This window comes from Marmota monax, unplaced genomic scaffold, assembly GCF_021218885.2.
Source record: "Marmota monax isolate L192 unplaced genomic scaffold, Marmota_monax_Labrador192_F-V1.1 WCK01_AAM20220418_F8-fsc00116, whole genome shotgun sequence".
NCBI lineage: Eukaryota > Metazoa > Chordata > Mammalia > Rodentia > Sciuridae > Marmota > Marmota monax.
Window position 1 is genome coordinate 212,021 of NW_026695220.1, and position 12,825 is coordinate 224,845.

Here is a 12,825-nt window from a genome sequence, read left to right on the forward strand (position 1 = left end):
GATGAAAGAGGCAATATCACAACAGACACTTCAGAAATACAGATGATAATCAAAAATTATTTTGAATCCTTATACTCCAATAAATTAGAAGATAGTGAAGGCATAGATAAATTTCTTAAGTCATATGATCTGCTCAGATTGAGTCAGGAGGATATAGACAACCTAAACAGACCAATATCAATTGAGGAAATAGAAGAAACCATCAAAAGACTACCAACTAAGAAAAGCCCAGGACCGGATGGGTATACAGCAGAGTTTTACAAAACCTTTAAAGAGGAACTAATACCAATACTTTTCAAGCTACTTCGGGAAATAGAAAAAGAGGGAGAACTTCCAAATTCATTCTACAAGGCCAACATCACCCTGATACCTAAACCAGACAAAGACACTTCAAAGAAAGAAAACTACAGACCAATATCTCTAATGAACCTAGATGCAACAATCCTCAATAAAATTCTGGCCACTCGGATACAAAAACTTATCAAAAAAATTGTGCACCATGATCAAGTAGGATTCATCCCTGGGATGCAAGGCTGGTTCAATATACGGAAATCAATAAATGTTATTCACCACATCAATAGACTTAAAAATAAGAATCATATGTTCATCTCGATAGATGCGGAAAAAGCATTTGACAAAGTACAGCATCCCTTTTTGTTCAAAACTCTAGAAAAACTAGGGATAACAGGAACATACCTCAATATTGTAAAAGCAATCTATGCTAAGCCTCAGGCTAGCATCATTCTGAATGGAGAAAAATTGAAGGCATTCCCTCTAAAATCTGGAACAAGACAGGGATGCCCTCTCTCACCACTTCTGTTCAACATAGTTCTCAAAACACTGGCCAGAGCAATTAGACGAAAGAAATTAAAGGCATCAAAATAGGAAAAGAAGAACTTAAATTATCACTATTTGCAGATGACATGATTCTATACCTAGCAGACCCAAAAGGGTCTACAAAGAAACTATTAGAGCTAATAAATGAATTCAGCAAAGTGGCAGGATATAAAATCAACACGCATAAATCAAAGGCATTCCTGTATATCAGCGACAAATCCTCTGAAATGGAAATGAGGACAACCACTCCATTCACAATATCTTCAAAAAAAATAAAATACTTGGGAATCAACCTAACAAAAGAGGTGAAAGACTTATACAATGAAAACTACAGAACCCTAAAGAGAGAAATAGAAGAAGATCTTAGAAGATGGAAAAATATACCCTGTTCATGGATAGGCAGAACTAACATCATCAAAATGGCGATATTACCAAAAGTTCTCTATAGGTTTAATGCAATGCCAATCAAAATCCCAACGGCATTTCTTGTAGAAATAGAGAAAGCAATCATGAAATTCATATGGAAAAACAAAAGACCCAGAATAGCAAAAAAAAATGCTAAGCAGGAAGTGTGAATCAGGCGGTATAGCGATACCAGACTTCAAACTACACTACAGAGCAATAGTAACAAAAACAGCATGGTACTGGTACCAAAACAGGCGGATGGACCAATGGTACAGAATAGAGGACACAGAAACCAATCCACAAAACTACAACTACCTTATATTTGATAAAGGGGCTAAAAGCATGCAATGGAGGAAGGATAGCATCTTCAACAAATGGTGCTGGGAAAACTGGAAATCCATATGCAACAAAATGAAACTGAATCCCTTTCTCTCGCCATGCACAAAAGTGAATTCAAAATGGATCAAGGAGCTTGATATCAAATCAGAGACACGCCGTCTGATAGAAGAAAAAGTTGGCTCCGATCTACATACTGTGGGGTCGGGCTCCAAATTCCTCAATAGGACACCCATAGCACAAAAGTTAATAACTAGAATCAACAAATGGGACTTACTCAAACTAAAAAGTTTTTTCTCAGCAAAAGATACAATAAGAGAGGTAAATAGAGAGCCTACATCCTGGGAACAAATCTTTACTCCTCACACTTCAGATAGAGCCCTAATATCCAGAGTATACAAAGAACTCAAAAAATTAGACAATAAGAGAACAAACAACCCAATCAACAAATGGGCCAAGGACCTGAACAGACACTTCTCAGAGGAGGACATACAATCAATCAACAAGTACATGAAAAAATGCTCACCATCTCTAGCTGTCAGAGAAATGCAAATCAAAACCACCCTAAGATACCATCTCACTCCAGTTAGATTGGCAGCCATTATGAAGTCAAACAACAACAAGTGCTGGCGAGGATGTGGGGAAAAGGGTACACTTGTACATTGCTGGTGGGACTGCAAATTGGTGCAGCCAATTTGGAAAGCAGTATGGAGATTTCTTGGAAAGCTGGGAATGGAGCCACCATTTGACCCAGCTATTCCCCTTCTCGGTCTATTCCCTAAAGACCTAAAAAGAGCATGCTACAGGGACACTGCTACATCGATGTTCATAGCAGCACAATTCACAATAGCTAGACTGTGGAACCAACCTAGATGCCCTTCAATGGATGAATGGATAAAAAAAATGTGGCATTTATACACAATGGAGTATTACTCTGCATTAAAAAATGACAAAATCATAGAATTTACAGGGAAATGGATGGCATTAGAGCAGATTATGCTAAGTGAAGCTAGCCAATCCCTAAAAAACAAATGCCAAATGTCTTCTTTGATATAAGGAGAGTAACTAAGAACAGAGTAGGGTCGAAGAGCATGAGAAGAAGATTAACATTAAACAGGGATGAGAGGTGGGAGGGAAAGGGAGAGAGAAGGGAAAATGCATGGAAATGGAAGGAGACCCTCAGAGTTATACAAAAGTACATACAAGAGGAAGTGAGGGGAAGGGGAAAAATAATATAAGGGGGACAAACGAATGTCAGTAGAGGGAGCAGAGAGAGAAGAGGGGAGGGGAGGGGAGGGGAGGGGAGGGGAGGGGGGATAGTAGAGGATAGGAAAGGCAGCAGAATACAACAGACACTAGTATGGCAATATGTAAATCAATGGATGTGTAACTGATGTGATTCTGCAATCTGTATATGGGGTAAAAATGGGAGCTCATAACCCACTTGAATCAAATTGTGAAATATGATATATCAAGAACTATGTAATGTTTTGAACAGCCAACAATAAAAAATTTAAAAAAAAATAAAAAAATAAAAAAAATTAAAAAAAATAAAATATTTTCAACTCAAAAAAAAATTCACTGTTATTATTTATGTTGACAATATTTACAAATAAGCTAAGTTTATAAAACTGGAAAATTACTAAATAAGCTTCAGTAGAAGATTTTCTGTTATCATGTTAAAAGATTAAGAAAATTATTTAGACAACAAAGTGATAACATAAAACTAGAGTATGAAATTATGTATACAATAGCGTCCTGTTTTAGGTAGACAAATAAACTCTAAGACACATTGAGGAACAGAAAGAAATAGACTGGAATGAAAAATACAGGAAAACTCTTTATCAGTAATTTTATATAAGCGGTTGATTTAATTTTTAATTTTTAATTTTGTTTATTTTATCCCATCCTCATCTTAGATGTACTATCACTGAAAGGGAAAATAAATTTAACAAAACATCAGGTTTCTATATTTAGATTTTATCAAAATGTAACTGTTTATAAAAGCAATATTTATCCAGAATATAAAACAGAAATCTGTGCTCACCTCATCTCTAACATAAATAACGTGTCATTACCTAAAGCTACACCAGTGTTAATGAGCAAAATTATATATCAAGATGTAAGAAATTGCAATTATGAAATGTTGCCAAATTACAGGAGGGCTTACCTTCACAAAGCTTTTGCTTCATTATTTCCCTTATTTTGGATATGGCGATATAGTCCTCCACATAGAAGACGTATTTTGAGGAAGGCTTGTTGGCAATGGCTCTGAGTTCCGCATCTTCTGTTTCTGATCCAACGCCGATGGCGAACAGTGTTATTTTATTGTCTCTTGCTGCTTCTGCCGCATCCTTGACTTCATCTTGGGATTTGCCATCCGTAAGCACCACTGCTATCTTGGTCAGAAATCGTGAGGATTTGGCAAAAAGGTAATCCAGTGCAAACTGGATGGCCTTTCCGGTCCTCGTGTTTCCTCCTAAGTAGTGGATGGACTCCATGGCTGCTATCAAATTCTCTCCTGAAGCATAACTTCCCAGGGGAATCTCCAGCACAGGGTAGTCGCTATACTGAACCACCCCAACCTGAATAAACTTGGGTCCTATGTCAAAGTTTTTTGTGATATTAACAAGCCATTTTTTCACTATTTCAAAGTTTTCTGGGCCCACACTGTAAGAGCCATCTAAGATGAAAACTAAGTCTGTTGGAGCCGTTCGGCAACCTAAGGAAAAAGGGAAACCATCAGAATGCATTTGTTATATAAAAAACAAAAAGTGTCCTTAGATACATGAAGTTTTGGCTAACATCTTTGCTTGTCTTAAGTAATGAATTAAACATGTTAAGGTTAACGCTAAACTTGAACATTTGTAAAATATAAACTAAGGAATAGGAGAAAAATAAAAACAAATTTTCTGCCAACTTTGACTCAACTAGCTAATATAATTTCATACTATTCTTGTTGGTAAAAGTTAAATGGAACAAAATCACCAAAGCAGTCAACACTTTCACTACATCTAAAATTGGTGTCCAAATGTTAGATCTCTCATCTTCAGCCAATAATGTGGCAAAACATCAACTTAAATGAATCTATATTCAAGGGTATGAAACCATTTCTTTCTCTGTAAACATTTTTATTTTGAGATAACCAGGAAAAATATATAATCTTAAAGTTCTATTAGGAAAAAAAGGTTTTTTGGTGCAAGTTACAGCTAGACAAATTATAAGCAGTTGTGGAAATAAAAAATCTTAACTCTATAGTGTACAACAGTAAGCCTCTAACCCTATTTTGTTCTTTCAGTACCTGATGATTGCAGGTACCTGACATTATGCTAAAGGCACATAAAATCTATCAAAAAGCTCATAGTGTAGTAAGACAGAAAGTGGCTGGTTTAAGAAAGTAAAAAGAATTAAGAGATCACTGAAGAGGGGACCGCAAACTAATTGTAGAGATCAGGAAAGGTTTTATGGGAAAGCTGATAGGCAATATGAGATATGAGTGTTTTAACTAGGTGAAGAAGAGGATATTCTAATGAAAAGGAACAGCAAGTACAAAGGACCAGAGATGACACAGAAACAAACTAGAAGACAAACAGGTTAGTTTAAGTAAACCTAAAAGTTGGGAATGGCCAGACTGCATGGATAGGAACAGCCAATTTGCTTTATCCTTTTATAATTTCTGCACTCAATGAAGCAAAAATAGCTATCATTTTATGTCCCATGATATATGGTTTTAAATTAATTTTTGTTTATATTTGCCACATTTGCATTTAGCATGGGGGAAATTACATCTCCCTGGAGATAATGAGTTGAAAAGGACGAAATGAGAAGTCAGAGTACTATGATAGTAAATTTAAGTCTTTTGATTTTACTCATATTAATACTTTCCATTAAGTAGAGATCAGATTCCCAATTTAAAGTTAAAATAAAGATTATTTATTTTCTGCAAATACTTGCAAATAAGCTACCATAATTGTAAAGTAGGTACTAAAGAAAAATTAATTTGTGAAAATAAGTATTCTTAGTATTTCCCTGTCTCCTTAGTAATAAGTTAAACTCTATATTTCCTATTCTGTTGACTTATCTTCCCTCCCTTCCCTTCCTTTATCTATATCTACTTGCATACTTGGGATGTTGACAAGGCTCACAGGAAGAAGCTCCAACTTTAAAATTATCTTAACTCACTCATAGAAGTCAAAAATAGACTACTGTGAGGTGAATTATATGTAACAGCCAAGAAGTTACAAAAAGTTGTCATTATGTGGATTTGTCACAAAAATTCAACAGTGATTATGACATTATTTGTAACCTGCTATTCTGCAGGTGGTGGTGCCCTCAGAAGGGTGTAACAGACCCAACTCCACCAACCTCTGCCAAAGTTCAGGGCAGGGACCACAGGAATGGAATTTTGCCTAGAGGCAAATTTGAAAGCCCAAGAGAATGCCATTCTTCTGTTAGTTTTGGAAGCCTGATTGGCATTAAAAGGTTATGCTTCTAGTACTTTGTTGGGGGTTGGTGGGGAAACAAGAGGATAGGAAAGATGTGTTTGCAGAGTTCTTCAATGTTGACCCTTCTTAAATACCAAGACTCACTGTCTGAACCTGCTAGTGTTTGTGTGCCACCTGACAAAGATCTTACAAGGTTGGTTGTTCTTGGCCCTCCTTACCCCTCTCCTGTTGGAGCCACAGAGTATGTATTTCATAGCTGTAAGGTTAGCCAAAACTATGAATACAAAAGCAAGTATTGGCATTTATAAACCCCAAAGTACAAGAGACCTCCCCTTTAGAGAGATGAGTAGTGTCATAGGAAAGGAATGGAATTGAAAATCAAAAGTATAGTTCAAATACCAGTTACTGCTCTAACCAGCTGAAAGACACTAAGCCACCTAAATTATAAAGGTCTCTCTTCACCCTCAAAATGTAGAGACAGGTTATCTATCTTGTAGAGTACTTGGGGGAATTAAACATTAATTATTATTGTTTTAATAAATTTGAAGTCAAATTGAATCAAGCTATCAAAACATATGATGTAACTATTATAGAAACTAATTAATATATAGTTGGGTATTTATGAGTTTTTAAATGTGAACATAACTAAACTCTAAAAAAAAGTATGTTATCTATACATAATGGCCTCTGTAGCAGAACTACAATTATTACAATTCTTTGTCTCTAATGCAAGCTTGCTCCTAGGCAATAAGAACATGGTCACCATTTACTGAGATGTCACTATACTGAGCCATTTACATGCATCATTATCCCATTCAGTCCTGGTGATCACCTAAGAAGCATGAGCTTTATCTCCATATTGGCAAAGCTCAGAGGTTGCTGAACATGGACTCCAAACCAGACTGGGTATTCCAAAGCCCAGTGCATTATGAGGATAAGGTATTAACACAGAGTAACTTCCAAACTACCTCTGAGAGAAGCTCTTCCTCTCAGCTACATAGCAATTCATTTATCTTAGGGAATTATAGCATCAAAGACAATAAGAATAAGATCCTTAAAACTACTCCTTGAACTCCCAATATTTGATTTACAGAATCAAAATCTGTTGATAACAAAAAGAGACAATGCTGAAATCTCTTACTTGATCTTATTTCCCCATCTTCAGCTAATACAAAATTCTGAAGAAGCAGAACAAGAACTATCCAAAGAAATGTAATGTGATGAGCCATGTTTATTTTCAATTTAGTATTTTGGTTTTAGGATTCCTGAAAGGAAAAAATAAATAGATGTATTAGATAAGTGAAGATAAACATGCAATTATTGTACATTTAAATTTAAATTAACTTCATGACTTTAGAATTTAGATGGGTCTAAAATAGACAAAATTTAAATATTTTAATACAGGGAGACAATCAATAGGGGCTGAGAAAGACCACGATAAATCTTTTAATTCATAATCGTCTTGGAAAAATATAAGCTCTGTCTAAAACTTTGAGCTTTGTTTCAAATTTTTATTAGAAATTCTCCTTTGCATAAACCCTGTGAAACATTTTTATGTTCTTTTTAATACCTAAATGGTAGCAAATATTCCTTTAAATATGAATTGGCATTTTTAAAAAATAGTCCAAGGTACCTGGTAAAGATATCTATATGATAAAATAGAGTTAAATTAATGTAGAAAATGAGATATTAATTATAAACATTAAGAAATATTTTATCTGATTCATAAACACTCATTTATTTGACTTTAATATACCTTCTAAACATCAGTTCAAGGACTTTATTTCTGGCTAAAATGTGGAAAATTTCAGGATATCATCATTACAATCATGAGAACACACCAGATAAACCACAGACCCGCAATCTTTAACCCAGAAGCAAGAAGAGGATTTAAAGAAACCTAAATGAACTAACATACAGAAGTTACTGCTTTCATTCCTGACAGAGAATCCTCCAGAAGAGAAGGAGTTTGACAAAGCATGAGAAAAATCACTCAAAATTGGTATGTCAGATTGGAATTCAGATTCGAATCCTGAGAAGCCCCAGTGACAGAAAGAATAAATCCTCATGCAGCATGTATTCCCCATGAGCCTAAGCTAAACGCAGAGTAGATGGGAAGTACATGGACTGTTTAGAAGTTAGAATAGCCCACAGAGGCTCTCTCCCATCTTCCCACTGTGCAGATGACCAGAGATTTCCTCAAATACAAAGCAGAGGTCTGCTGAAATCTGTAGTAGGAGCAAAAAGACAGAGAGGAATACCTCTAAGGCCCTCCAGTCCTGCACTATAGCAAGGAGAGCTCAAAAAGCAGAAAGCCAAGAGGATTAGAAAAACAACTCCAGAAATCTGAAGAGCTAAAAACTATACAGACAAGCTGAAAGAAATCCCCTTTGACCCAAGATTATGAAATTTTGATTTCTTGGGGAAAAAACATTCTGTATTCTCAAATGCAGAGATTATCTAAATATCAGAAGTACCAAATAGGGTTTGTAAAATAGCTATGATAAATATGTTAAAGGATCCAGTGAGAAAACGAACAACATGCAGAGCTATGAGAAATTCAGAGGAGAGATGACAATTATTTTAAAAGGTCCAAACAGAAACACTTGCAATGAAAAATACATCAGAGAAGAATTCACGCAACAGACTTACCTGCATATACCACAGTGCAATGTCAGTAACTTGAAGACAAGTCAGTATAAATTATCCAAAAATGAAACCCTAAGAAGAAAAAAAAATAATAATGCTAAAAGGAATAGAGCATCTGAAATTTGTGAGACAGTACCAAATGCTTTTTATTTAGCATACAGTAATTAAATTTTCTTCAGAGAGAAAAAGGGTAATAAAAAAAAGTTTGAAAAGATATGGCCAAAAATTTTCTAAGCTACCATCTCAAATCCAAAAAGTTCAACAAACCCCAAGCAAGAAACAAAATGAATCACCTCTAGATACATCATAATCAATCAACTGAAAATCAAAACAAAAGAAAATTTCTAAAATTGGTTAGAGGGGAGGAAATTACATTATAATACACAGGGGACAGCAGCAAGAATTTTAGATTGATATTTCACAGTCAAGAATTGGCAATCAGAAACTATAAAAAAATCCTAAATATGTGGATATCTAATATTAAAACATCTGATTATTTGGAACAAAATATGAAAACAACAAAGAAATAGACACACTGAAAAATAACATGAAGCTTTAACATTCAGGACTCAGCAAATATTACATTAGACAAAGAATACGGTAATGGCATAGAAGATTTGAACATTATCAATTATCTTCACCTCACTGCCATCTGTAGAACTTCCTCTCTGATGATAGCAAAGTACACATATTTTTGAAATGCCTATGGATTAGTCACCAAAAAAGACCATATGCTGGGGGGCTGGACATTCCAAAAAAAAAAATTAAAATCACACAGATTATGTTCTTGACCAAATGATGTTAAATTAGAAAATACTGGTGAGGCTATCTGGACCTAGAGTTTATTTTTAGAAAGGTTTTTTGATCAGGTTCATTTTATTCAATAGATAACTGAATCAAATTCAAGAGTTGAATTTTTTAATCAAAACCATTCCACGAAGAAAACCACAGGTCTAGACAGCCTTGCCAATAACTTCTTTCAAACATTTACTTAAATGGTCAAAATCAAAATCATTGAGTGAAATTAAATAAAAATAGAGGAAGGGTGAATTTTCCCCAACTTTTTTATCATAAGGCCAACTTAACCCTAAATTGAAAACTGGTCAAATAGAAGAAAACTGTAGTCTACTATTCTTCATGATCATAGATGTAAAAATCTCAACAAAAATAAGCAAATCAAGTTTAGCAATATATACAATAATGTCCAAGTAAAATTTATCACAGAGATATGATTAAGACTTAAAACTGAACATATATAATTTACTAAAGGACTAAAAAAAATCATAGGTGCATTCTGATTTGTGCGGCAAAACATTTAACAAAATTTAACACTTAATTCATGATAAAACTTTCAGCAAAATAATAAAAAGAAACTTAATATGATAAATGCCTTCTATGAAAAATCTAAAGAAACAGCATATTAAGAGGTGACATATTGAGTAATTTGTCCCAAAAATCAGTGGTTAAAGATATATTCTCACACCACATCTATTTTAAAAATGTATAGGGAGTCCTGGTTGGGGCCATAGGCAAAAATTAGAAAATAAAAGATGTGAAGATTATAAAAGAAAAAATACAACTGATTTTATTTTCAAGCATATATTATCTACACAGAAAATTCTTTGGACAGGTTGTCCTGGTAGCACACACATATAATCCCAGCTACTTGGGAGGGTGAGGCAGGAGGATCGCAAGTTCAGGGCCAGCCAAGGCAATTTAGTGAGACCCTGTCTCAAAAATAAAATAAAAGGGGCTAGAGATGTAGCTCAGTCATACAGTGCTTGCCTGTCATGTGTGAGGCCCTGGGCTCAAGCCCAGTCCTGGAAAAAAAGAAAGAAAAGAAAAATATTTTGTTTCTACCAAAAGACTAGTAGAACTAATGAGTTAATTCAGCAAGGTCATAAGACATGATTAATATTTTTTTTCAGTAAAAAGATAAACCAACCACAAAATTGGAAGAAAAATTTAATACTGTTTTTAATAGTATTAAAAGTATCACAAACCTATAAATATGGCTAATTAAAAATGTAAGAGATCTAACCTGTTGAAATTTTAATGACTAAATAAATGTAATGATTCATATTCATGTATCCATACAATTTCCATTCCCCTCAAATTATACATTCAATAAAATCCCAAAAAAGAAGTTCAAAAATTTATTCTAAAATTTACAGAAAATGCAAATGGTTTTGAAATTACAGTCTTGATTTAGAAGAACTAAATTGGAGAATTTGCATAATCTGATTTTGACTTAGTATAAAACCACAACAATTAAGAAAGTGTGGTATTGGTATAAGAATAGATGTAGAATGGAGCACAACAGAGCTCAGTAATAGACCCACACTTACATGGTCAATCTATTTTGAACAAAGGTGCCAAGGTAACTGAATAGGAAAGTGTTTTCAATAACATTGTGTTGGGTCAACTCAATAAAATGAACCTTGACCCCAGCTTATTTCCTACAGAAAAAAATTAGATGGAGTGTAGTTCCAAATACAAAAGCTAAAGCTATAAGGCTTCTCAGAAGAAAACATCTTCCTGACCTTAGAATTAGGCAAGTACTTCTTAGGAAACAAATCATTAGCAAATATTTTTAAATGGGTGCATGAGATTTCACCAAAATTAAACATTTCTATTTTCCAAAGGCATTATTAAAAAAAAGTAAGCCAATATTCAGGTTAAACGCTTATGAAAAATGATACATATCCAGATTTTATATAAGATACATATAAATGCACACATATATACATATTTAAATTCTACAAAGTTTTTTCTTCTAAAAGAAAAACAACCTATTTTTTTTCAATTGGCAAAAGATCTTTAATAAACATAGTATAAAAAAGATACAGAAATGTCTAATACACATTAAATGACATCCATCATAATTAATCATTAGAGAAATATATACATTGAAAACAGAATAAGATGTCATTTCACACCTACAAAACTGGCTAGAAAGAAAAGACTGACAATATCAAATACATTAAAAGATTTTTGGAGAAACTGGAACTCATATGTTGTTGGTGAGAGTGAAAACTGATATAATCACTTTACAAAATTGTTAGGTACGGTTTCTTACAAACTATGGCCAGAAGTTCTTTCATGCTAAGTGTATAACCTAGAAAAATGAAATTGCATGTATACACACAGAAAAAATATTTAATAATGTTTTACAGTAATTTATCCATAATATTCCCAAACTAAACATAACTCAAATGCTAGAAACAAGTTCTGTAACATATTCAGACAATGGGATACTACTCAGCAATAAAAAATTAACCACCAAACAACGTGAATTAGTTTTAAATACCTTCTATTTCATTAATTAAGCCAGACACCAAAGAATACATTCAGTTTGATTCCAGTTAATGAAGTCCCCAAATAGGCAAAACTAACCTATAATATTAGATGTCAAGTAATGGTTGCCTTGGCTGGCAGAAGGTAACTGGAAAATAGTACAAGTGAACTTGCTGGTGATAGAAATATCTTCTTTATGGCATCAATATTCAGGTACATAAAATTGTGTAAGTCCATTAAACTAGATGCTTAACATTTGTATGATCAACATACACAAACTATACCACAATGAAAAGCAATCTATCCAAAAGAATTAATGTCAAATTAGACAGAGTCCTCTACACAAAGAGCTAAGAAGGTCAAAAAATATACATGAGAAACATTTTTGGTAGGCCATAACCAGAATATGCTATTTCATGGCAATGACACATACTATCAAATATTGTCTAACTTCATCCTCAAAAGTCTCAAAATTTAGTCATGGTTCTTCTATCAAAATTATCCCCAGTATTTCTATATAATATCAAATTCATTAGAATTCTTGGACTAATGTTAATTCCTTAATGTTGCTATACTCAGGATCAACAGCAATTGAAATAGAAGACAGAAAATACATTAAAGGTATGTTATTATAATGTTAATCATTGAAACAAATTGGTTTCATAAATGTTTACAGACATTTCATTGTCTATGTGCTTATGTACAGTTCATATAAAGTTCTACTTATCAGATTTGAGCATTGACTTGAATCCTGGTTAACTTGTTACACACTGATGCCTAGACTGACCTGATAGCTTCAGGTTATTGGGCAAGACCCAAGCATTGTTTAAGAATAAATAGTGCTCCCCATATGCCA

The 12,825-nt window shown here is 33.8% G+C and overlaps 1 protein-coding gene across 1 annotated transcript in view; it reads right to left on the reverse strand.

Moving 5' to 3' along the window:
• Col21a1 (collagen type XXI alpha 1 chain) overlaps nucleotides 1–12,825 on the reverse strand; it is a 180,899-nt gene that overhangs the window by 116,118 nt on the left and 51,956 nt on the right. Inside the window, exons 2-4 of the mRNA XM_058575208.1 lie at nucleotides 8,676–8,744; nucleotides 7,165–7,288; nucleotides 3,749–4,300 (exon numbers count right to left, since the gene is read on the reverse strand). Of these exons, the coding sequence (XP_058431191.1) occupies nucleotides 3,749–4,300; nucleotides 7,165–7,252 (640 nt within the window). The 5' untranslated portion in view covers nucleotides 7,253–7,288; nucleotides 8,676–8,744. The remainder of the gene's footprint in view (nucleotides 1–3,748; nucleotides 4,301–7,164; nucleotides 7,289–8,675; nucleotides 8,745–12,825) is intronic.